Source organism: Oncorhynchus kisutch, linkage group LG24 (assembly GCF_002021735.2).
Source record: "Oncorhynchus kisutch isolate 150728-3 linkage group LG24, Okis_V2, whole genome shotgun sequence".
Classification (NCBI taxonomy): Eukaryota; Metazoa; Chordata; class Actinopteri; order Salmoniformes; family Salmonidae; genus Oncorhynchus; species Oncorhynchus kisutch.
The window spans coordinates 22783706-22810399 of NC_034197.2; the positions used below are offsets into that span (position 1 = coordinate 22783706).

General features: G+C 47.8%; 1 protein-coding gene across 1 annotated transcript in view; it reads right to left on the reverse strand.

The window, feature by feature from the left end:
* The window catches only part of LOC109869714 (protein bassoon), a 182719-nt gene that overhangs the window by 126366 nt on the left and 29659 nt on the right, over positions 1-26694 (reverse strand). Inside the window, exon 2 of the mRNA XM_031804218.1 lies at positions 19254-19755. Within this exon, the coding sequence (XP_031660078.1) occupies positions 19254-19755 (502 nt within the window). The remainder of the gene's footprint in view (positions 1-19253; positions 19756-26694) is intronic.

A 26694-nucleotide genomic window follows, 5' to 3' on the forward strand; every position in this document is an offset into this window, starting at 1 on the left:
GTCAAGGTTTGTGAACCTGGTGGAACCTAGTGACTCCAGGGCAAAAAAAAGTAGAAATATGCATTCACTGTTATGACACTACTGACTCCTCTCACTGTTATGACACTACTGACTCCTCTCACTGTTATGACACTACTGACTCCTCTCACTGTTATGACACTACTGACTCCTCTCACTGTTATGACACTACTGACTCCTCTCACTGTTATGACACTACTGACTCCTCTCACTGTTATGACACTACTGACTCCTCTCACTGGTATGACACTACTGACTCCTCTCACTGTTATGACACTACTGACTCCTCTCACTGTTATGACACTACTGACTCCTCTCACTGGTATGACACTACTGACTCCTCTCACTGGTATGACACTACTGACTCCTCTCACTGGTATGACACTACTGACTCCTCTCACTGGTATGACACTACTGACTCCTCTCAATGTTATGACACTACTGACTCCTCTCACTATTATGACACTACTGACTCCTCTCACTGGTATGACACTACTGACTCCTCTCACTGTTATGACACTACTGACTCCTCTCACTGTTATGACACTACTGACTCCTCTCACTGTTATGACACTACTGACTCCTCTCACTGTTATGACACTACTGACTCCTCTCACTGTTATGACACTACTGACTCCTCTCACTGGTATGACACTACTGACTCCTCTCACTGTTATGACACTACTTACTCCTCTCACTGTTATGACACTACTGACTCCTCACACTGTTATGACACTACTGACTCCTCTCACTGGTATGACACTACTGACTCCTCTCACTGTTATGACACTACTGATGACTCTCTCTGTTATGACACTACTGACTCCTCTCACTGTTATGACACTACTGACTCCTCTCACTGGTATGACACTACTGACTCCTCTCACTGTTATGACACTACTGACTCCTCTCACTGTTATGACACTACTGATGACTCTCTCTGTTATGACACTACTGACTCCTCTCACTGTTATGACACTACTGACTCCTCTCACTGTTATGACACTACTGACTCCTCTCACTGTTATGACACTACTGACTCCTCTCACTGTTATGACACTACTGACTCCTCTCACTATTATGATACTACTGACTCCTCTCACTGTTATGACACTACTGACTCCTCTCACTGGTATGACACTACTGACTCCTCTCACTGTTATGACACTACTGACTCCTCTCACTGTTATGACACTACTGACTCCTCTCACTGTTATGACACTACTGACTCCTCTCACTGGTATGACACTACTGACTCCTCTCACTGTTATGACACTACTGACTCCTCTCACTGTTATGACACTACTGACTCCTCTCACTGGTATGACACTACTGACTCCTCTCACTGTTATGACACTACTGACTCCTCTCACTGTTATGACACTACTGACTCCTCTCACTGTTATGACACTACTGACTCCTCTCACTGGTATGACACTCCCCCTCCTCTCACTGGTATGACACTCCCCCCTCTTCTCAATGGTATAACACTCCCCCTCCTCTCACTGGTATGACACTGCCGACTGCTCTCACTGGTATGACACACACCCCTCCTCTCACTGGTATGACACTGCAGACTCCTCTCACTGGTATGACACACCCACCTCCTCTCATTGGTAAGACACTCCCCCTCCTCTCACTGGTATGACACTCCCCCCCTCTCACTGGTATGACACTACCGACTCCACTCACTGGTATGACACTACCGACTCCTCTCACTGGTATGACACTACCGACTCCTCTCACTGGTATGACACACACCCCTCCTCTCACTGGTATGACACACCCCCCTCCTCTCACTGGTATGACACTCCTCCTCCTCTCACTGGTATGACACACCCCCCTACTCTCACTGGTATGACACCCCCCCCCTCCTCTCACTGGTATGACACTCCCCCTCCTCTCACTGGTATGACACCCCCCCCTCCTCTCACTGGCATGACACTACCGACTCCTCTCACTGGTATGACACTCCCCCTCCTCTCACTGGTATGACACACCCCCCTCCTCTCACTGGTATGACACTCCCCCTCCTCTCACTGGTATGACACACCCCCCTCCTCTCACTGGTATGACACTACCGACTCCTCTCACTGGTATGACACCCCCCCTCCTCTCACTGGTATGACACTCCCCCTCCTCTCACTGGTATGACCCCCCCCCCCCTCCTCTCACTGGTATGACCCCCCCCCTTCCTCTCACTGGTATGACACCCCCCGCTCCTCTCACTGGTATGACACTCCCCCTCTCACTGGTATGACACCCCCCCCTCCTCTCACTGGTATGACACTCCCCCTCTCACTGGTATGACACCCCCCCCCCTCCTCTCACTGGTATGACACTCATCCTCCTCTCACTGGTATGACACACCCCCCTCCTCTCACTGGTATGACACTCCCCCTCTCACTGGTATGACACCCCCCCCTCCTCTCACTGGTATGACACACCCCCCTCCTCTCACTGGTATGACACCCCCCCCCTCCTCTCACTGGTATGACACTCCCCCTCCTCTCACTGGTATGACACCCCCCCCTCCTCTCACTGGTATGACACTCCCCCTCTCACTGGTATGACACTCCCCCTCTCACTGGTATGACCCCCCCCCCCCTCCTCTCACTGGTATGACACCCCCCCCCCTCCTCTCACTGGTATGACACTCCCCCTCTCACTGGTATGACACTCCCCCTCTCACTGGTATGACACCCCCCCCTCCTCTCACTGTTACGACACTACCAACTCTTCTCACTGGTATGACACTCCCCTTCCTCTCACTGGTATGACACCCCCCCCTCCTCTCACTGGTATGACACTCCCCTTCCTCTCACTGGTATGACACTCCCCTTTCTCTCACTGGTATGACACTCCCGTTCCTCTCACTGGTATGACACTCCCCCCTCCTCTCACTGGTATGACACTCCCCTTCCTCTCACTGGTATGACACTCCCCCCTCCTCTCACTGGTATGACACCCCCCCTCCTCTCACTGGTATGACACTCCCCCTCTCACTGGTATGACACTCCCCCTCTCACTGGTATGACACCCCCCCCTCCTCTCACTGGTATGACACTCCCCTTCCTCTCACTGGTATGACACTCCCCTTCCTCTCACTGGTATGACACTCCCGTTCCTCTCACTGGTATGACACTCCCCCCTCCTCTCACTGGTATGACACCCCCCCCCTCCTCTCACTGGTATGACACTCCCCCTCTCACTGGTATGACACCCCCCCCTCCTCTCACTGGTATGACACCCCCCCCCCCTCCTCTCACTGGTATGACACTCCCCTTCCTCTCACTGGTATGACACTCCCCTTCCTCTCGCTGGTATGGCACTACCGACTCCACTCACTGGTATGACACTACTGACTCCACTCACTGGTATGACACTACCAAGTCGTCTCACTGGTATGACACTCCCCCTCCTCTCACTGGTATGACACTCCCCCTCCTCTCACTGGTATGACACTCCCCCTTCTCTCACTGGTATGACACTCCCCCTCCTCTCACTGGTATGACACTACTGACTCCTCTCACTGGTATGACACTCCCCCTCCTATCACTGGTATGACACTGCCCCCTCCTCTCACTGGTATGACACTGCCCCCTCCTCTCACTGGTATGACACTGCCCCCTCCTCTCATTGGTATAACACTCCCCCTCCTCTCACTGGTATGACACTCCCCCTACTCTCACTGGTATGACACTGCCCCCTCCTCTCACTGGTATGACACTGCCCCCTCCTCTCACTGGTATGACACTCCCCCTTCTCTCACTGGTATGACACTCCCCCTCCTCTCACTGGTATGACACTACTGACTCCTCTCACTGGTATGACACTCCCCCTCCTCTCACTGGTATGACACTCCCCCTCCTCTCACTGGTATGACACTCCCCCTCCTCTCACTGGTATGACACTGCCCACCCTCTCACTGGTATGACACTCCCCCTCCTCTCACTGGCATGACACTGCCCCCTCCTCTCACTGGTATGACACTCCCCCTTCTCTCACTGGTATGACACTCCCCCTCCTCTCACTGGTATGACACTACTGACTCCTCTCACTGGTATGACACTCCCCCTCCTCTCACTGGTATGACACTACTGACTCCTCTCACTGGTATGACACTCCCCCTCCTCTCATTGGTATAACACTCCCCCTCCTCTCACTGGCATGAAACTCCCCCCTCTTCTCACTGGTATGACAGCCTTGCTCTAACACTGGCTGCAGACTGTGGGGCTGCAGGCTGGAGCTGCCTTGCTATCTACAGCCTGGGAGGAGGTCAAGAGAGACAGAAAAGACAGAAGAGGACTACCTACAGTTGAAGTCTGAAGTTTCATACACCTTAACCAAGTACATTTAAACTCCGTTTTCCACAATTCCTGACATTTAATCCTATTTCCTGTTTTAGGTCGGTTAGGATCACCACTTTATTTTAACAATGTGACATGTCATAATAATAGTAGAGAGAATTATTTATTTAAACTTGTGTTTATTTATTTCATCACATTCCCAGTGGGTCAGAAGTGTTCATACTCTCATTTAGTATTTGGTAGCATTGCCTTTTGAATTGTTTAACTTGGGTCAAACGTTTTGGGCAGCCTTCCACAAGCTTCCCACAATAAGTTGGGTGAATTTTGGCCCATTCCTTCTGACAGAGCTGGTATAACTGAGTCAGGTTTGTAGGCCTCCTTGCTCTGCCCACAAATTTTCTATAGGATTGAGGTCAGGGCTTTGTGATGGCGACTCCAATACCTTGATTTTGTTGTCCTTAAGCCATTTTCCCACAACTTTGGAAGTATGCTTTGGGTCATTGTCCATTTGGAAGACCCATTTGCGACCAAGCTTTGACTTTCTGACTGATGTCTTGAGGTGTTGCTTCAATATATCCACATAATTTTCCACCTCATGATGCCATCTATTTTGTGAAGTGCACCAGTCCCTCCTGCAGTAAAGAACCCCCACAGCATGATGCTGCCACCCCCGTGCTTCACAGTTGGGATGGTATTCTTCGGCTTGCAAACCTCCCCCTTTATCCTCCAAACCTAACGATGGTCATTATGGCCAAACAGTTTTGTTTCATCAGACCTAAGGACATTTTTCCAAAAAGTACGATCTTTGTCCCCATGTGTAGTTGCAAACCTTAATCTGGCTTTTTTTATGGTGGTTTTGGAGCAGTGGCTTCTTCCTTGCTGAGCGGCCTTTTAGTTTATGTCGATTTAGGACTCATTTTACGGTGGATATAGATACCTTTGTACCTGTTTCCTCCAGTATCTCCACAGAATCAGTCTTGTTTTTGGCTGATTTCTTTTGATTTGCCCATGACGTCAAGAAAAGAGACACTGAGTTTGAAGGTAGGCCTTAAAAGACATCCACAGGTACACCTCCAATTGACTCAAACTATGTCAATTAGCCTATCAGAAGCTTCTAAAGCTTCTAAAAGCTTCCATGACATAATTTTATGGAATTTTCCATGCTGTTTAAAGGCACAATCAACTTAGTGTATGTAAACTTTTGACCAACTGGAATTGTGATACATTGAATTATTAGTGAAATAATCTGTCTGTAAACAATTGTTGGAAAAATTACTTGTGTCATGCACAAAGTAGATGTCCTAACCAACTTACCAAAACTATAGTTTGTTAACAAGAAATTTGTGCAGTGGTTGAAAATTTGTTTTAATGACTCCAACCGAATAGGCTGACCACACCGCTCGTGTTGCAAAATAAATTTTGAAATCAATGTTATTCAATTATTGCACCCACACTGCTCGCGTGCGCCAACGTCTGCATTGCCAAGGAATAAAATAGGAGACAGTTATATTTCTAATGCAGATTGTACTGCATGTCCTGTCTCTTCCATCTCCTCATTGGTTTATAGAAGCAGGTACCCACGTGACATCTCCACATTGGTTATACCCACGTGGATCACTGAAAGACGAACGAGGGCAGTGGTGGTAATGCACGTAATTTATGTCAGTTGCCAATCGCAATATAAAGTCAAAAGAAGAAAAAGCCTGGAAGGAGGAAGGAGAGATGACTAGAAACGATTCGGTTGACCGTTTTATGTTTGGATTAATTGGTGGAGTAGAAGACCATGTGTATTTCAGGTAAAATAACAACTCAATGTTTATATCCCAGGACAAATTAGCTAGCAACAGCAAGCTAGCTAAATAGGACAAATTATCTAGCAAGTGCAAGCTAACTAGCTAAATTGCCATACATGTTTAATGCTTTTCGACCTGTCCCCAAATTAATGTAATTGGTTCAGAGTTTGTTTAGATATTTTAACCTGCGTGTCGTGATCGCGTTTGGTGTAGGGGGACAAAATACATTTATGCACGATGGCGCAGCCTGTTTGGGTTCCGTGTAAGTGCATGTAAACTTCCAACTTCAACTCTTCCTACCGTGCTAATGTTAGCACCCATAATTACCATGATTATAATTGTTAGTCATCATCATTAGCGTGATAAATATACATTTTGTCATTATCCTGTCGCCATCTTGACTGTCATGGCCATCCCCATTGTCGTCATCATCATGATTATTATTTTATTTATTTATTGATCATTTTACATATTGCTCATATGAACCTTGATAAATCTCCCACATTCACATCTAAATATAAAATGTATGACATTCCCCTAGCAGCATGGGGGGGATCAATTTGAATTTCCATGCTTAATCAAGACATTGTTATGCACACCCACTAAACCAGGTGGACCAGGCAGTGATTATCATTAATTTAGTCTTTCAATTGCTCCCACACACAGTCACCTTGTCAGTGACCACGATGGAGGATAGAAATAAAGTATTATTAAAGTCTAACAATCTCTCTCTCTTTGAGTGAAGTACTGCAGCAGAGAGAGTAAGGTGCTGAACGGTGCAGTTAGTGGCAGGCAGGATATGTGATGCAGATCCGTATCAACTCAGAGAAGCGGGAAGAGAAACATCAAATAACTCACTTCCCCTCTCCTTCCTTTTCCCTCTCTCTTCCTTCCTCTCCTTCCTTTTCCCCTTTGTCTCTTCCTTCCTCTCCTTCCTTCTCCTCTGTCTCTTCCTTCCTCTCCTTCCCTTCCTTCTCCCTCTGTCTCTTCCTTCCTCTCCTTTCCTTCTCCTCTGTCTCTTCCTTCCTCTCCTTACTCTCTCTCTCTGTCCTCTTCCTTCCTCTACTTCCCTCTCCTTCCTTCTCCTCTGCTCCGCGGTCCTCTTCCTTCCTCTCCTTCCTTCTCCCTCTGTCTCTTCCTTCCTCTCCTTCCTTCTCCCTACTGTCTCTTCCTTCTCTCCTTAATTGCTCTCCCTCTGCTGTCTCTTCCTTCCTCTACTTACTTCCCCTCTCCTTCCTTCTCTCTCCCTCCGTCTCTCTTCATTCCTCTCCTTCCTTCTCCCTCTGTCCTTTCCTTCCTTCTCCTTCCATTCTCCCTCTGTCTCTTCCTTCCTCTACTCCTCTCGTCCTTCTTCTCCCTCTGTCCTCTACTNTACTTCCTCTCTCCTTCCTTCTCCCTCTGTCTCCTTCCTTCCTCTACTTCCTTCTCCCTCTGTCTCTTCCTTCCCTGTCTCTTCCTTCCTCTCCTTCCTTCTCCCTCTTCTCTTCCTTCCTCTATCTTCTCCCTTCCTTCTCCTCTGTCTCTTCCTTCCTCTCCTTCCTTCTCCCTCTGTCTCTTCCTTCCTCTACTTCCTCTCTTCTTCCTTCTCCCTCTGTCTTTTTCCTTCCTCTCCTTCCTTCTCCCTCGGTCTCTTCCTTCCTCTACTTCTCTCTGCCCTTCCCTCTGTCTCTCCTTCCTCTCCTTCTTCTCCCTCTGTCTCTTCCTTCCTCTCCTTCCTTCTCCCTCTGTCTCTTCCTTCCTCTACTTCCTCTTTCCTTCCTTCTCCTCTGTCTCTACCTTCTCTCCTTCCTTCTCCCCTGTCTCTTCCTTCCTTCTCCCTCTGTCTCTTCCTTCCTCTCCTTCATTCCTCTGTCTCTTCCTTCCTCTACTTCCTCTCCTCCTTCTCTCCCTCTGTCTCTCTTCCTTCCCTTCCGTCCTTCTCCCTCTGTCTCTTCCTTCCTCTACTTCCTCTCTCCTTCCTTCAACCCTCTGTCTCTTCCTTCCTCTACTTTCCTTCTCCCTCTGTCTCTTCCTTCCTCCTCCTTCCTCTCTCCTTCCTTCTCACTCTGGTCTCTTCCTTCCTCTCCTTCCTTCTCCCTCTGTCTCTTCCTTCTCTACTTCCTCTCTCCTTCCTTCTCCCTCTGTCTCTTCCTTCCTCTCCTTCCTTCTCCCTCTGTCCCTTCCTTTCCCCTCCCCTCCCTTCCCCTTCTCCCTCTGTCTCTTCCCTTCCTCTACTTCCCTCTCTCCTTCCTTCTCCCTCTGCCTCTTCCTTCCTCTACTTCCCTTCTCTCCTCTGTCTCTTCCTTCCCTCTCCTTCCTTCTCCTCTGTCTCTTTCCTTCTCTCCTTCATTCCTCCCTCTGTCTCGTCCTTTCCTCTACTTCCTCTTTCCTTCCTTCTCCCTCTGTCTCTACCTTCCTCTCCTTCCTTCTCCCCCTGTCTCTTCCTTCCTTCTCCTCTGTCTCTTCCTTCCTCTACTTCTCTCTCTCTTCCTTCTCCCTCTGTCTCTTCCTTCCTCTACTTCCTTCTCCCTCTTTCTCTTCCTTCCTCTCCTTCATTCTCCCTCTGTCTCTTCCTTCCTCTACTTCCTCTCTCCTTCCTTCTCCCTCTGTCTCTTCCTTCCCTTCCTTCCTTCTCCCTCTCTCTCTTCCTTTCTCTATTTCCTCTCTCCTTCCTTCACCCTCTGTCTCTTCCTTCCTCTACTTCCTTCTCCCTCTGTCTCTTCCTTCCTCTCCTTCCTCTCTCCTTCCTTCTCCCTCTGTCTCTTCCTTCCTCTACTTCCTTCTCCCTCTGTCTCTTCCTTCCTCTACTTCCTCTCTCCTTCCTTCTCCCTCTGTCTCTTCCTTCCTCTCCTTCCTTCTCCCTCTGTCTCTTCCTTCCTCTACTTCCTCTCTCCTTCCTTCTCCCTCTGTCTCTTCCTTCCTCTCCTTCCTTCTCCCTCTGTCTCTTCCTTCCTCTACTTCCTCTCGCCTTCCTTCTCCCTCTGTCTCTTCCTTCCTCTACTTCCTCTCGCCTTCCTTCTCCCTCTGTCTCTTCCTTTCTCTCCTTCCTTCTCCCTCTGTCTCTTCCTTCCTCTACTTCTTCTCTCCTTCCTTCTCCCTCTGTCTCTTCCTTCCTCTCCTTCCTTCTCCCTCTGTCTCTTCCTTCCTCTACTTCCTCTCTTCTTCCTTCTCCCTCTGTCTCTTCCTTCCTCTCCTTCCTTCTTCCTCTCCTTCCTTCTCCCTCTGTCTCTTCCTTCCTCTCCTTCCTTCTCCCTCTGTCTCTTCCTTCCTCTCCTTCCTTCTTCCTCTGTCTCTTCCTTCCTCTCCTTCCTTCTCCCTCTGTCTCTTCCTTCCTCTACTTCCTCTCTCCTTCCTTCTCCCTCTGTCTCTTCCTTCCTCTACTTCCTTCTCCCTCTGTCTCTACCTTCCTCTACTTCCTCTCTTCTTCCTTCTCCCTCTGTCTCTTCCTTCCTTCTCCCTCTGTCTCTTCCTTCCTTCTCCCTCTGTCTCTTCCTTCCTTCTCCCTCTGTCTCTTCCTTCCTCTACTTCCTCTCTTCTTCCTTCTCCCTCTGTCTCTTCCTTCCTCTCCTTCCTTCTCCCTCTGTCTCTTCCTTCCTCTACTTCCTCTCTTCTCCCTTCTCCCTCTGTCTCTTCCTTCCTCTCCTTCCTTCTCCCTCTGTCTCTTCCTTCCTCTCCTTCCTTCTCCCTCTGTCTCTTCCTCCTCTCCTTCCTTCTCCCTCTGTCTCTTCCTTCCTCTCCTTCCTTCTCCCTCTGCCTCTTCCTTCCTCTACTTCCTCTCCTCCTTCCTTCTCCCTCTGTCTCTTCCTTCCTCTCCTTCCTTTCTCCCTCTGTCTCTTCCTTCCTCTACTTCCTCTCTTCTTCCTTCTCCCTCTGTCTCTTCCTTCCTCTTCTTCCTTCTCCCTCCTGTCTCTTCCTTCCTCTCCTTCCTTCTCCCTCTGTCTCTTCCTTCCTCTACTTCCTCTCTTCTTCCTTCTCCCTCTGTCTCTTCCTTCCTGCTCATTCCCTTCTCCCTCTGTCTCTTCCTTTCCTCTACTTTCCTCCTTCTCACCCTGTCCCCTCCTTCTTCCCTCTCTGATCTCTTACTTCCTCTACTTCCTCCTTCTCCCTCTGTCTCTTCCTTCCTCTACTATCCTCTCCCTCCTTCCTTCTCTTCTCCCTCTGTCTCTTCTTCCTTCCTCCCTCTCTCCTTCCTTCTCCCTCTGTCCTCTTCCTTCCTCTCCTTCCTTCTCCCTCTGTCTCTTCCTTCCTCTACTTCCTCTCCTCCTTCCTTCTCCCTCTGTCTCTTCCTTCCTCTCATTCCTTCTCCCTCTGTCTCTACCTTCCTCTACTTCCTCTCTCCTTCCTTCTCCCTTTGCCTCTTCCTTCCTCTACTTCCTTCTCCCCTCTGTCTCTTCCTTCCTCTCCTTCCTTCTCCCTCTGTCTCTTCCTTCCTCTCCTTCCTTCCTCCCTCTGTCTCTTCCTTCCTCTCCTTCCTTCTCCCTCTGTCTCTTCCTTCCTCTACTTCCTCTTTCCTTCCTTCTCCCTCTGTCTCTACCTTCCTCTCCTTCCTTCTCCCCCTGTCTCTTCCTTCCTTCTCCCTCTGTCTCTTCCTTCCTCTACTTCCTCTCTCCTTCCTTCTCCCTCTGTCTCTTCCTTCCTCTACTTCCTTCTCCCTCTTTCTCTTCCTTCCTCTCCTTCATTCTCCCTCTGTCTCTTCCTTCCTCTACTTCCTCTCTCCTTCCTTCTCCCTCTGTCTCTTCCTTCCCTTCCTTCCTTCTCCCTCTCTCTCTTCCTTTCTCTATTTCCTCTCTCCTTCCTTCACCCTCTGTCTCTTCCTTCCTCTACTTCCTTCTCCCTCTGTCTCTTCCTTCCTCTCCTTCCTCTCTCCTTCCTTCTCCCTCTGTCTCTTCCTTCCTCTACTTCCTTCTCCTCTGTCTCTTCCTTCCTCTACTTCCTCTCTCCTTCCTTCTCCCTCTGTCTCTTCCTTCCTCTCCTTCCTTCTCCCTCTGTCTCTTCCTTCCTCTACTTCCTCTCTCCTTCCTTCTCCCTCTGTCTCTTCCTTCCTCTCCTTCCTTCTCCCTCTGTCTCTTCCTTCCTCTACTTCCTCTCTCCTTCCTTCTCCCTCTGTCTCTTCCTTCCTCTCCTTCCTTCTCCCTCTGTCTCTTCCTTCCTCTACTTCCTCTCGCCTTCCTTCTCCCTCTGTCTCTTCCTTCCTCTACTTCCTCTCTCCTTCCTTCTCCCTCTGTCTCTTCCTTTCTCTCCTTCCTTCTCCCTCTGTCTCTTCCTTCCTCTACTTCTTCTCTCCTTCCTTCTCCCTCTGTCTCTTCCTTCCTCTCCTTCCTTCTCCCTCTGTCTCTTCCTTCTTCTCCTTCCTCTCCTTCCTTCTCCCTCTGTCTCTTCCTTCTTCTACTTCCTCTCTTCTTCCTTCTCCCTCTGTCTCTTCCTTCCTCTACTTCCTCTCTCCTTCCTTCTCCCTCTGTCTCTTCCTTCCTCTCCTTCCTTCTCCCTCTGTCTCTTCCTTCCTCTCCTTCCTTCTTCCTCTGTCTCTTCCTTCCTCTCCTTCCTTCTCCCTCTGTCTCTTCCTTCTTCTACTTCCTCTCTCCTTCCTTCTCCCTCTGTCTCTTCCTTCCTCTACTTCCTTCTCCCTCTGTCTCTTCCTTCCTCTACTTCCTTCTCCCTCTGTCTCTTCCTTCCTCTCCTTCCTTCTCCCTCTGTCTCTTCCTTCCTCTACTTCATCTCTCCTTCCTTCTCCCTTTGTCTCTTCCTTCCTCTCCTTCCTCTCTCCTTCCTTCTCCCTCTGTCTCTTCCTTCCTCTACTTCCTCTCTCCTTCCTTCTCCCTCTGTCTCTTCCTTCCTCTCATTCCTTCTCCCTCTGTCTCTTCCTTCCTCTACTTCCTCTCGCCTTCCTTCTCCCTCTGTCTCTTCCTTCCTCTACTTCCTCTCTCCTTCCGTCTCTTCCTTCCTCTACTTCCTCTCTCCTTCCTTCTCCCTCTGTCTCTTCCTTCCTCTACTTCCCCTCTCCTTCCTTCTCCCTCTGTCTCTTCCTTCCTCTACTTCCCCTCTCCTTCCTTCCTCTACTTCCTCTCTCCATTGCCTCTCTATCACTCTAGCTATCTGTCTCACCTTACTCTACCCCAGAGCCCCTCTTCTCTCTACCTAAAACACACACACACACACACACTGGTATGAGCATACACACATACACATATGTACAAACACACACACACACACACACATACACACATACACACATACATACATACATACATACATACATACATACATACATACATACATACATACATACATACATACATACATACATACATACATAAACACACAGGCTGTAGCTATGAATCCTTTTTCCACTGCTGGATAAGTTTAACATATTCATACCCAGTAAACCTTGGTCCAACTTTACACTCTAGTGAGCATGTTCATGCCCCCCCCCCTCTCTCTCTGTCCCTCTCTCTGTCCCTCTGTCTCTCGGTCTCTCTCTCTCTGTCCCTCTCTCTGTCCCTCTGTCTCTCGGTCTCTCTCTCTCTGTCCCTCTGTCTTTCTCTGTCTCTCTCTCTCTCTGTCTCTCTCTCTCTGTCCCTCTCTCTGTCCCTCTCTCTGTCTCTCTCTCTGTCCCCCTCTCTGTCCCTCTCTCTGTCCCTCTGTTCCTCTGTCTCTCTCTCTCTGTGTCTCTCTCTGTCCCCCTGTCTCTCTGTGTCTCTATCTGTACCTCTGTCTCTCTGTCTCTCTGTCTCTCTGTCTCTCTGTCACTCTGTCTCTCTCTCTCTGTGTCTCTCTCTGTCCCTCTGTCTCTCGCTCTCTCTCTCTGTCTTTCTCTCTGTGTCTCTCTCTGTCCCTCTGTCTCTCGCTCTCTCTCTCTGTCTTTCTCTCTGCCTCTCTCTCTGTCCCTCTGTCTCTCTGTCTCTCTGTCCCTCTGTCTCTCTCTCTCTCTCTCTCTGATGACAGACAGTGACCTTGTCAGGGGGATAGTGAGTGACAGCTGCTGTGACAGTGTTGTAGAGCTAGCCTGCTGATGAAAGGTGATACATCTGAAGCTATATGCTGTTCTGTGGCCAGGCTCAGACATGACAGGCTGGAAGGAGGGAGGGAGGGAGGGAGGGAGGGAGGGAGGGAGGGAGGGAGGGAGGGAGGGGAGGGAAATATATTTGATTCCAAGTATGAATGAAATGCGTATTTCTGTTACACTGCTTGACTGGATGATCAGATAGCTACATCCATAGCCTGTTGGATAGAGAGATGCTGTCATCGCTCGAAAGTAGATAAAATGCATGACAAAATGTCAGAACACATTCAAAGGAAACTAATTGTCATTATGAAGGAGAAAGACAGGAAGAAGGTGTATAATGACAATCTATACATAACACAAAACACATTGCAATGCTCTAGGACTGGGTTATGTTATGTGTCCGTGGTTATTTGCTTTGAGAAAGACACAATGAAATGTACAGTAAAGTACAAGTCCGATGTGATTCTAATGCAATGCCCTTTAATATATAACGTCTGGAGCTAATGTCACCAAATAAGGAAGTACCCATTGGTCTTATTACTTTCCATTGAGATAAAACATGAAGACATCACCACCAGGAAAAACACACAGACATTTTCACAGGCACTGAGAGACAGAGGGAGGGAGAGGGAAAGGGAGAGAGAGAAAAAGAGAGAGAGACAAAGAGAGAGCGAGAATGAGAAGAACATGAGAGAGAGAGGGTGAGAGGGAGAGGGAGAGACTAAATGAAAGAGAAAGAGAGAGCAGCACTAGGCCTCACTGTGGCTCTATACAAGGAAATCTATCCTGACACTGGCTTGGATCCAAAGGCCTTCAGCTCCTCTGTACTCCCTCCTCTCTCCTCCTAAACAACAACAACACAGACTCTACATCATCTCTGCTGCTTTGTGATTGACAATCTATCTGCTCCTGTCCCGGACTTCTGCAAGATTATGGGTAAATGAGTAAAAAGGGGTCTTGGGTGGTGTGGTGTCTTGTCTTCGCTGCGTGACATGCAAGTACAACATGCTCAGTGGAGGGAGGAGAGAGAGAGATAAAGCGAGAGAGAGAAGAGAGAGAGATAGAGAGTAGAGCAGAGCCAGAGGGAAGCTAATGACTCTGAACACACCTCTATTAACGGCACGGCGTGCATGCTGTGTCTAAATTTAGCACCCAGCCACAAATAACAACAAACATTAGGCAGGAGGGAGGAGCCATACGGCAGGTGCTTCATTACCTTGATGTCACTGGTGAAGGGGTTATGAGGTTCCATGTGATTTGGATTTAGCCTGGTCCCAGTTCTGTTTGTGCTCTTTTGCCAACTCCTTGTCACTCATCAACGAGTTGGCAAGAGAGCAGAAACAGACTGGCACCCAAGCTCATTTGAATGAAGGATGGGGTAAACCCAGGTAGAGTCTACATTGAGGTAGAGAAGGTTGAGGCTGTATATATGTCTTCTACGATCCACCCTCACACTATATGCACAGCATTTGACGAGAATATATTGAGATTTCTGGATTTACTCCCTGTAACTAAAGTCGCTCAATCATTTGTAAACACTGCAACAAGGAGCCATTGTTAAACACACTGCAAAAGCCAGAGTGCAGATGAACATGTTGTGACGGCCCTGAATTTGTCTGAACCGTCTGTGTTTCTCCTTCCAATGGGGCGCTTCCCCCTTAATTCCCGAATAAATAGCCAGCATCAGCTGAGCAAACGGGGGTTGTGATGGTGGTTCCAATGAGGATGTGTTCAACCCTCAGTTCCGAAGCTTCTTTACTCCGGCTGTTTAGTTGTATTTAAATGTGTGCTTTGTAGCCTGGTCTCAAGTTTAACCAGGATCGGATCCACTCAGTTCTTCCTTTAGACTACACATATTAGTTGGTCTCTGCTGTTTCGTCCTGGCCTTTCTCCGCAGGAGGATTGGATTGTCTGACTGACCACAACTGTTTTGCATACGGTATTTCATTTGTTTGAGTGTGATTTATACTGTGTTGATTTGTGGTCAGTTGTAGTTGAAGACTCCTGAGATTTGATACTCTTTATGGTTGTGTGGTAAAAGAGTTGATTGTATGATTGAGACTGGGTTTAGTCTACACTTTTAAGAACGGACAAACATTGCGTGACCAAGGTCACTTGAGTTCACTGAACTCACTGAACCGGACTGGACTCTTTTAGGCCTGAGATATGGGACTTTCCTTGAGGAACCAGAGCTCATTGTTTGTGATATTATTATGTGTGTGATCATTTATGTTGGTAATACAACCCACGCAAAACAACCGTTTTGAAGTTATATTCAATGTTTCAAGGGTTTATGAAAAGTGTATGTCCATACTGACTTTTATCAATGAGTAGAAAGCAATATTTCCTCTGCTAGACACAACCTACCTGGAACCCCTGCAAACAATAACCTCAAAACCGTTACATTGTGTTACTGTACATTACAGTCAAACACTGTGTAGTGGCTCTAGCATAATCTCTGCCTAATAAGCATCTTTGGCCTCATAAACTCTATAAGCTGTCATCAGCATGTTACGTCGTACAAATGTTCGTGGATCCAATTAAAATAGCGATCAGGTTGAGTGTCTATGAGATTGATTTGATCTGTTAATGAACTAGCCAGTGGTTACATGAATACATCTGGTGGAGGAGAGGAAGGAAGGTGGAAATATGTGTTCCCTAGTCACAGAAAAGCCTCATTTCATTACAAAGACTGCATGAATGACATGAATTACACAAGGGCCACACAAGGGGAGCACAGAGATAGAGGCACAGAGATAGAGTAGTGGCTATTTAACTTACCAAAACTACACAGACATGAATGATGCTAGTCACTCTCACTCAGATATCATATTAAAAACTGTAAACATTTCTCTCCTCCCCTTGGCAAGATATGTAGAATTGCAGCAAAATTTCATTTAGGGCCCCCAAAAGGCTAGTGCTCTGACTGCATTTGTGGGTATGGATGTGGGTACGCAGACCTACATCCTTGAAGTGAACAGACCCAGAGAGAAGAGAAGGTAATGGGTGAACATTTGAGAGGTGAGAGACGTAGAGTAGAGCAAGATTACAACAGTTCACTGCCGGCCATGCCAAGACCATAGAGTGAGTCAGAGGGCGGTAAATGGCTTCTACAATATGGTGGTGTATGGTGATGTTTACACACACAGACACAGTGTAGAAGTGTTCATACTCACATGATTGGTAAGGGGGAAGCTCTGGTAAAAGTCTTTCATTTCCTGCAATTTGACTGGTTCAAGAAGACTGGTTGTTTTCCAAATGGCACCCTGTTGCCTATAAAGTGCACTTATAGAGTGTGTGGGTTCTGGTATTTACATTCTTTATTTTACCCTTATTTAATCAGGTAAGCTGACTGAGAACACATTCTCATTTACAGCAATGACCTGGGGAGTAGTTACAGGGGAGACTACTATGTAAGCGTGTAATTTGGGAGGCAACCAGCCTCGTATTGCTCCCCTCTATCTGTACTGCAGGCCAAATTCTCTGCCCCCACTGACTTACAAAGCAGTATTAATAGCTGTTAGAAGCAGATGTATGCATGTTAGCTGTGTCTCCTATATCCATACAGGGTGAACACTGGCAGAGGGGTTGATTAAAGGTTATAGGGATTGACTTCTATTTGCTCAAAGACTCTACATCTAGTTTTTTCCACTTCCCTGTACTCTTCCCCGTACTCTTCCCCGTACTCTTCCCCGTACTCTTCCCAGTACTCTTCCCCGTACTCTTCCCCGTACTCTTCCCCGTACTCTTCCCCGTACTCTTCCCCGTACTCTTCCCCGTACTCTTCCCAGTACTCTTCCCAGTACTCTTCCCCGTACTCTTCCCAGTCCTCTTCCCAGTCCTCTTCCAAGTACTCTTCCCCGTACTCTTCCCAGTACTCCTTCCTCTACCTCCTATTCCTTTTCCTCTCCAGTCTCTCTCTTCATTCCCTCCTCCTCTTATTCGTCCTCTTTTCCATCCTCTCCTCTATTCTCTCTTTTTCATGTTCACTTTCTCTTCCTCCCTCCTCCTCAGCACTGAGGGGTGAATGTTTTCTCTTCCTCCCTCCCTCCTCAGTACTGAGGGGTGAATGTTTTCTCTTCCTCCCTCCTCCTCAGTACTGAGGGGTGAATGTTTTCTCTTCCTCCCTCCTCCTCAGCACTGAGGGGTGAATGTTTTCTCCGCATCCTCTGTTCTGCTGCCCCTTCTTCACATTACACCTAAGTGCACCTCCGGGCATTCATCCTACACCCTCCACCCTCTGCCCTCCACCCTCCACCCTCTGCCCTACACCCTCCACCCTCTGCCCTACACCCTCCACCCTCTGCCCTCCACCCTCCACCCTCTGCCCTACACCCTCCACCCTCTGCCCTACACCCTCCACCCTCTGCCCTACACCCTCCACCCTCTGCCCTACACCCTCCACCCTCTGCCCTACACCCTCCACCCTTTGCCCTACACCCTCCACCCTCTGCCCTACACCCTCCACCCTCTGCCCTACACCCTCCACCCTCTGCCCTACACCCTCCACCCTCTGCCCTACACCCTCCACCCTCTGCCCTACACCCTCCACACTTTGCCCTACACCCTCCACACTTTGCCCTCCACCCTTTGCCCTACACCATCCACCCTCCACACTCCACCCTCCACCCTCCACCGTACACCCTTTGCCCTCCACCCTCCACCCTCCACCCTCCACCCTCTACCCTCCACCCTTTGCCCTACACCCTCCACCCTCTACCCTCCACCCTTTGCCCTACACCCTATACCCTCCACCCTCCACCCTTTGCCCTACACCCTCCACCCTCCATACAAAAACACACACTTACACCCTCCACCCTCTGCCCTACACCCTCCACCCTTTGCCCTCCACCCTCCACCCTCCATACACACTTACACCTTCCACCCTCTGCCCTACACCCTCTTCCCTCCACCCTCTTCCCTACACCCTCCACCCTCTGCCCTACACACCCTCCGCCCTACACCCTCCACCCTCCACCCTCTGCCCTACACCCTCTACCCTTTGCCCTACACCCTCCACCCTCCACCCTACACCCTCCACACTTTGCCCTACACACTCCACCCTGCCTCAGTAGACTAAATGGAAATTTCGCCATCTCTTTGAGAGGAATTACTGCCATTTACCAAGCCCACACACTCACACTTTATCACAAATACACAAACACACACTTTATCACAAATACACAAACACACACTTTATCACAAATACACAAACACACACTTTATCACAAAATTTGGCCTGCATATTGTATAGTACATATCAATAACAGTGTAAACATGCACATACATATTCCATCATCAATTTATACATGAACAGACACGCTCTTCAAATTGTATACGCTTAGCCATCTTTGCTCTCCCCCTTCTCTCTCTACTTCCCTCCCCTCTCTCTATTTCTCTCCCTCCCATCTCTCGCTCTTGGCCCAGTTTCTCTAACACTCCACTTCCCACTCTCTCTTCATAATTTCCCCACATTCTCTTTCTCCTGGTTCAGCTCTCAGAATATAATGCATATAAATGTCCCTCACAATAAAACATGATGGCAGTTGGGACCAGAACTCATCTCAACACTACAGTGGCATTGGCACCGTGCCTCGGAGGCTCTCACCGCTCCGGAGAGAATACCGCTTCACCCGCATCCTCGGGGCAAACAATACCCCACGGTGCCTCCTCCCTCACTTCCTCTCTCTGAAACCCACCTGCCTGGTGCCGCCCACATGTTCAGGGGAAGGACAGAGAGACAGCCCCTGCGTTACTCTCCTGTCAATGGCTGCTGTCAAAACAGAGGCTGAAAAGCCAGGGAGCGAGCCCGACGGAGACGCTACTGACAGCAGGCTCTGCTGGGCTCCCTCTGAGAGAGAGGTCAGAGGTCACTGACGGAGGACAGGACCTTCATACTCATTAAGGAAGGGCCTTTTCTATGTCTGGGACTTAGAGATTGGAGAAGTCAAAATGACTGTGCATGCCTGCCTGAGAGAAATAGGAGTCTAGATATATGAGGATGTGCCTAATTTTGTGACTTAACATGATGCCCCTTAAGAGCTTATCTGTTTAGTAAACTGGTTTAATTCCCTAAGTATTAAGGTATAGATAACTGATCCTAGATATAGCTGTAATAGAGTCAGCATGTTAACAGGCAGTGTTTTTTACCTCTGTGAGGTGGGGGTTGGGGTTGAAGCCACACTGGTTGCAGACGGTGGAGCGGCACTGCGTGCAGGTGTTGTAGTTTGGCAGGGCCGGCGGATTGGTCAGCTCTGTGGTGGAGCAGAGGGGGCACAGCTTGCTGACGGGCATGGGGGCGATCTGAGGCACCGAATAGGGCGAGGTGGGGGTGATCCCCCGGTCCGGAGACGCTGAGGAGGAGCGACCCGTCCGGCCTCCCGAGCTGCTGAAGTCCACCTGGAGGTTCCGTCTGGAGGCGTGCTGACCAGGCTGACCCTGACCTCCACCCATCCCAGAACCCATCCCAGCACCCATCCCTGGCCCATGGCCCTGGCCCGGGCCAGAGCCATGGTCGGGGCCTGAGCTAGATTGCTGCAACGGCCTGTGGCTCTCTTGGTTGGCCAGTCTCTGACCTCCTCCTCCACCCATTCCTCCAGCCATCCCTCCATAGCCAAGCTGCATCCCAGGTTTAGGACTCCCCATAGGAACCCTGAAAATGGGGGAAAAAACAGGATTCAAATAAACTTCAAATAGCACATCCCTTCTGTTTAGACGGGACCTAGAGTACAAAGCTAAAGATGCCAACATGACAAATAAGTTCCATAGATGTTATGGGTAACTATACTAGATCTATACGGTAGTATGACTATGAAGTTCTATCTATTCAGGAGACATAGTTTAGTCTATATCTAGTCTATACCTATAGTCCTATATACATACATCTACAGGAGCCTTACATAGCCTCTGAAAGTGTTCATGTTCAGCAGGATTCCTACAACCATCCTGGCTGTGTAGAGAGAACATGGGACATTAAACGAGTTGACATTAGCAGGGAACATTTGGCAGAGAGACTTGGGGCAAAGCATGGAGCCTCACATACCAGGTTAACAGCTCTTATACAGACAGTGAACCAGACAGGTAACTTTATCAGGCAGCTCGTCCCTGTGAGGGACTTTTTATGTAGCCGTGTATTATCTATTCATTTCGGGGTTTGGTCAGTATCACTAAATCTTTGCATTTTACTCTACCACCTAAAAACTGCTAGAAGAGAGAGTTAAAAAACCGTCATTACTTATACATTCACAATGAATTTCCAAAGGATATGACATAGCCATAGGAAACACAAAGGCACCAACAAGAGCCTACAAAAAGGAATCAGGAAAGGAATCACAGAACTACATCAACACATTTCCCCCACTTCCAGATAAGACTGAAACAAGACACTGAAAAACAGAACTGATCTGGGAACAGCGTAAATGTGGAATGGATCAAAGAGATCCACAGTAGTTCCAGCCAATCAGTTGATTCAGTTGTGTCATGTGAGTTTGGACACAAGTATTTGTAGTAAGGACAGACAGGCATATTTTGCAACAGCCCGAGTCGGTATGAGACATTTGCTTTCAGCTACATGTGAATGTCACGAAATGGCTCTCATCCACCCCCACGCCTTTGATCTGGAGTTACTGTCTCCAAATGCACATCTACTTAGAGCCCTGCGAGCCAGACTTCACCCAGTGATCATTACATACAGAGGACATATGCACACCCATGCACACCCTTAGTGTGTATGGGTGTGCGTGCGGGACTGCATTGGTGAATGCCTGCTTGCTTCCCTGCATGCCTGCCTATGCACTTAATGCAATCTCATCTGGTCTAATGATGTTAAATGTCTCCTTGCAGCTCTCACAACAGTTTGCCCTCTTCACTCACTGAGAGGTCTACCCTACCCAGGTAAAAGACTCCAACGGTCACAGCAGCTTCAAACCAAGCAGGCGGATGGACCAAAGTGCTATAATGAGGGGTTCCACGCATAGAAAGCAGGCTAAAGTGCATTATTTACAAAAATGTTGCAGGCTGTCAGGCAGCTTGTACAGGGCTTGACACATTTCAGCACCACATAGCTGTCCATTTCAGCCACATGAGCCATATCAGTACCACTGAGCTGTCTATTTCAGCCCCATGAGCCAATTCAGCAGAGAGGAAGAGACGATGCGAGAGGGATAACTAGGCCAAATATCTGTGTTCTCCAGCAGGTGGCGCTATTTCGTCCGCGCACCAAGCAGGGAGTTTTTGTTTAGAAATCAATGAGTGTCGAATTTGGTCAACAAAAAATGGAATGGCTTATTTGCTACGTGTGGTTTATTTGATCTAACAGAAGTTTCATAATACTTCGGTTGTTATGCGTGTACTGATATAAATAGGACACGTGACATCCCAGCAACTTTGAGAAAAAACACTTTATATCAGAGTTGTCTCGAGATTTAAAATATAAAATTAAACTAGAGAGCGCCCCTAGATCATGGGAAAAGGTCGGAACGGAGGGCAGACCTCTGCACTCTTGTTATGAATATGTCTCCCTCTGCCATATGGACACATTGTATGATACACCAAGAGCAACTGCCGGCAAAAGAGCTGAGCTGAGACCCTGAGAAAGTACATTTTCTTTAGGAATGTAGTGAAGTAGAAGTAAAATATGTAAAAAATATAGATAGTAAAATACAGATACCCCCCAAAAAACTACTTAAGTAGTACTTTCAAGTATTTTTACTTAAGTACTTTACACCACTGCGAGGGATGACTGCTCCCCTCCAACGCTTGGAAGAGCACTTTGGGACGGACTTCTCAATCCATTTAACTGTGATCCTGGCGCAGTTGACATACTGGTAAGTGAAATCGAACAGCTGATCGAGCTGTCATGTGACCGTCTCCCTCTGAAAATGTATGCCGCATTCAAAACAATTGGGAACTCTGAAATCTCCGACTTCAGTGCGTTCAAGACAACTGGGAACTCAGAAAGAAACGAGCTCCGACTGGGAAAAATCGATTTGAACAGCCATCCAACTTGGAATTCCAACTTGGTAACTCGGGTCTCTTCGGGTCTCCTCATAATTTCCGACCTGAATATCACTGACATCATGATTTGACCTCTTATTTTTCTGAGTTCTCTGTCGTCTGAAAGCACCATAAAACTCATGGTAGGCTACCCTTCGCCAGCTCATATCTGCTCTCGTCTGCATTAAAACCAAATATGGATCCAGGTTGGATGTGACAGCAGAGATGAGGTGTGCACTGTCAACCAAGCGCCCTGACTGTTAAGAAGCTCCGACGCGACATGCATCAAGCACACCCATCTCATTGGTGGTGGTGAGTTAAGAGACATAATGTCAGACTCATTTGCTATTGACTGCCCCACATTAAAAGTATGTGATGGTGAGTTGAGAAGACAATCAGAAATACTGTTAGAACGTTTTTAAATTGAGCCCCAAATAAACAAGTAAACACAGGCTGTTTAACTACATCATTTTTTCACATGGGTGTGGTTGCCAAAATCTTCAGATGTCAAATGTGGTTGTGGGCCAAAAACGTTTGAGAACCCCTGGGTTAGGGCCAGGTAGGGCCTGTTTATTCATCAATAACTAGGGTACGGGCAGAGCTCGGGTATCACTAAACTGATCATTAAAATGTTGAAGCTGAGCCATTTGTGCGTGCTCTGTTGCGCAGTACAGTTGTGGCCAAAAGTTTTGAGAAGGACACAAATATTCATTTCCACAAAGTTGGCTGCTTCAGTGTCTTTAGATATTTTTGTCAGATGTTACTATGGAATACTGAAGTATAATTACAGGCATTTAATAAGTGTCAAAGGCTTTTATTGACAATTACATGAAGTTGATGCAGAGTCAATATTTGCAGTGTTGGCCCTTTTTTTTCAAGACCTCTGTAATCCGCACTGGCATGCTGTCAATTAACTTCTGGGCCACATCCTGACTGATGGCAGCCCATTCTTGCATAATCAATGCTTGGAGTTTGTCAGAATTTGTGGGTTTTTGTTTGTCTACCCGCCTCTTGAGGATTGACCACAAGTTCTCAATGGGATTAAGGTCTGGGGAGTTTCCTGGCCATGGACCCAAAATATTGATGTTTTGTTCCCCGAGCCACTTAGTTATCACTTTTTCCTTATGGCAAGTTGCTCCATCATGCTGGAAAAGGCATTGTTTATCACCAAACTGTTCCTGGATGGTTGGGAGAAGTTGCTCTCGGAGGATGTGTTGGTACCATCCTTTTTTCATGGCTGTGTTTTTAGGCAAAATTGTGAGTGAGCCCACTCCCTTGGCTGAGAAGCAACCCCACACATGAATGGTCTCAGGATGCTTTACTGTTGGCATGACACAGGACTGATGGTAGCGCTCACCTCGTCTTCTCCGGACAAGCTTTTAACCGGATGCCCCAAACAAAAGGGAAAGGGGATTCATCAGAGACAATGACTTCACGCCAGTCCTCAGCATTCCAATCCATGTACCTTTTGCAGAATATCAGTCTGGCCCTGATGTTTTTCCTGGAGAGAAGTGGCTTCTTTGCTGCCCTTCTTGACACCAGGCCATCCTACAAAAGTATTTGCCTCACTGTGCGTGCAGATGCACTCACACCGGCCTGCTGCCTTTCCTGAGAAAGCTCTGTAATGTTGGTGCCCCGATCCCACAGCTGAATCAACTTTTGGAGATGGTCCTGGCGCTTGCTGGACTTTCTTTGGCGCCCTGAAGCCTTCTTCACAACAATTGAACCGCTCTCCTTGAAGTTCTTGATTGTCCGATAAATGGTTGATTTAGATCCAATCTTACTGGCAGCAATATCCTTACCTGTGAAGCCCTTTTTGTGCAAAGCAATGATGACGGCACGTGTTTCCTTGCAGGTAACCATGGTTGACAGAGGAAGAACAATGATTCTAAGCACCACCCTCCTTTTGAAGCTTCCAGTCTGTTATTCAAACTCAATCAGCATGACAGAGTGATCTCCAGCCTTGTCCTTGTCAACACTCACACCTGTGTTAATGAGAGAATCACTGACATGATGTCAGCTGGTCCTTTTGTGGCAGGGCTGAAATGCAGTGGAAATGGTTTTTGTGGATTCAGTTCATTTGCATGGCAAAGAGGGAATTTGCAATTAATTGCAATTCATCAGATCACTCTTCATAACATTCTGGAGTATATGCAAATTGCCATCATACAAACTGACTTCGTGACTTTGTGAAAATTAATATTTGTGTCATTCTTAACTTTTGGCCACGACTGTACAGTCATATCTGGCTGCTCTCTCATGTGTCTTGAGTGACAGACAGAGAGGAGCAGCTAATGGATTTACTAACTGAGGGATTATTCTGATTCCGGGTTTCAGGCAGAGCAGGGCTTTACATTTGTCAGAAACAATCTGGACTGTGTAGGGTAGGACTTGAAATTCATGCCCATGCAGGACTCCAATTTTGATGAATTCAAAAATAGTACATTCGTTAATGCCACTTTTAACTAAGGAGGCATGTGCTGACTGTAGTTTTTGGTTAAAATAAATATATATATTTTATTCAGTCATCTACAATGGCATGCTGAGTTTGTGCAAAGGAACACTTGCACACTCCCACAGGTCCCTGAGCAAAAACGTAAACGGCAAACCGTCTTATTTTCACCCAATGCAGAAAGACTTGCCCAGCTACTGATTGTTATTTGGTCTTTCAAACATGTCTTCCAAGAGAAAGGTTCACAGGAAAATAAAATATGAATGTACAGACAGGCACTGAAGGGGGTGGTATTTGTTCAGACTGCTGTGACAATCTATCTACAACATTACCTGTTGGAGAAGTAGCAGTGTGTATAAGAGAAGCCTTAACTGTTTTCACCTTGTAACAGTCGACTCCTTTCTCTTCCTTGTTTTCCTTTGTGTTATAGTTTCAAAAACAGTTCCTGACAGTATTGAACACAGAAAAACTCACAGAAAAATGATGTATGCACACAGTACACATTCAAACACACACACACACACACACACACACACACACACACAAGCCCTAGCAGTTTTCAACGGTTTTGTTTTCTGTTACAAATACATTTTTCTTCAGGGATAGGCTCCTCTATAGGGATTGTCTCTCTCTCTCCAGATGCTGTAGAAGAAGTAGGACACGAATGTGGTACACATGGGATCTCATCAAAAGAACACCTGGGTTTATTCAGCTTATTACCAGGAGTGGGCGTGTTATTACACATGCAGAGGAGCACAGCAAGTTAAAGCAGCTCACAAAGGAGACTGCCGCCCAAACTGCTGCCAAGTGGTCATGGGTAAGGGGGTGTGGAGAGGGGGAGAGGGGGAGGGAGAGGATGGTGACTCAACTTTAAAGCCTTTTCACTGATTCACCCAAAGTGCTTGAATAAAAGAGCATGAAAGAGAGCCAGGGCTGTCAGAAGCTCTCTCTGAGCTCTCTCTCTCTCTCTTATCTGCGGCAGCAGGAAAACCAGAGAAGCAGAGGGAGGCTTAGGGTGCATCAGCCCTGTTATGCTTCACCATTACCCGGGTGGGTCTGAGCGTGGGCAGAGCAGCTCTTTGTGAAGCTGTCGAGGAGCAGAATACGACCATACAGACTCGTAGACACCTCGACGGACGCTAATGCCGCACCAATAATGCACAAGTCTCATAATTACTCAGCAAAGATGACTTGAAAAACACACTGCTCTGGCGTTCATTTCCCATGGGTCATTTATCAGTGTTGCACAAGAAGTAAATGAGTCCGACCTTGCTAGCCTCCTTCTCACTTCAGCTGGCTAATACAGGATGTTAGATTCAGGGTTCACCAATTAAAGCCGATGTGTGAAAGGAAAGCACTAGTTGTAGCTAGCTGTGCATAGCTAGCATGCTGTCATACTGTGGAGCTGGGTCTTCACTGTGGAGCTGGGTCTTCACTGTCATGAATAGGACTAAGTACTATATTTTCCGCAGTCTGTAGCCCTGAATATCCACTGTAGGATATTAAACAAATTCAGGTTGTCTTGACACCTATTTTCATAAACTACAGTAGACAACGGTATAAAAAAAAGGGGAAAACTAGGGGTTTGCGACCCCTAAGTTGAACTCTTCAAGCCCCGTTGTACAACATTACCCATTCAAAGCATGCCCGTTGAGTGTTGCTGTGTAGTGGGGTTGTTTAATCCATTGAGAGGTCAGACAGGGCGTAGAGAGATGGTGTAGTCTACTCAGTGAAATCCTTGTGACTGCATCTCAAAAGGCACCCTATTCCCTATTAGGGGGCCATTTGAGATGCATTCTCTGTGACACTGATACCGGCAGAGCTGAGCACGTCGACGGCGACCTTGCATTAAGGCGTCACTCGATCAGGCAGGCTGGTCTCAGCACAGCTACAGTGGCCCCTCAGGGCCAAATCTACACCACTGCATTCACAGTCATAGTTCTAGCAGACATAGTACATACACTGTACAAGACAAACACAGAGAAAGTGTCACGCGGAGCGGAACAGGTGAACCCAAGAGCAGACTCAGACGAGGAGACTGGGATGAGGTAACCAAGGTGTTTATTGAAACACAGGGGGAAAGATTGAGTGCAGGCCAGGGGAAGCTTGGGTGGGTTACCGGAAACCAGGTTTGGAGGCTGGAGC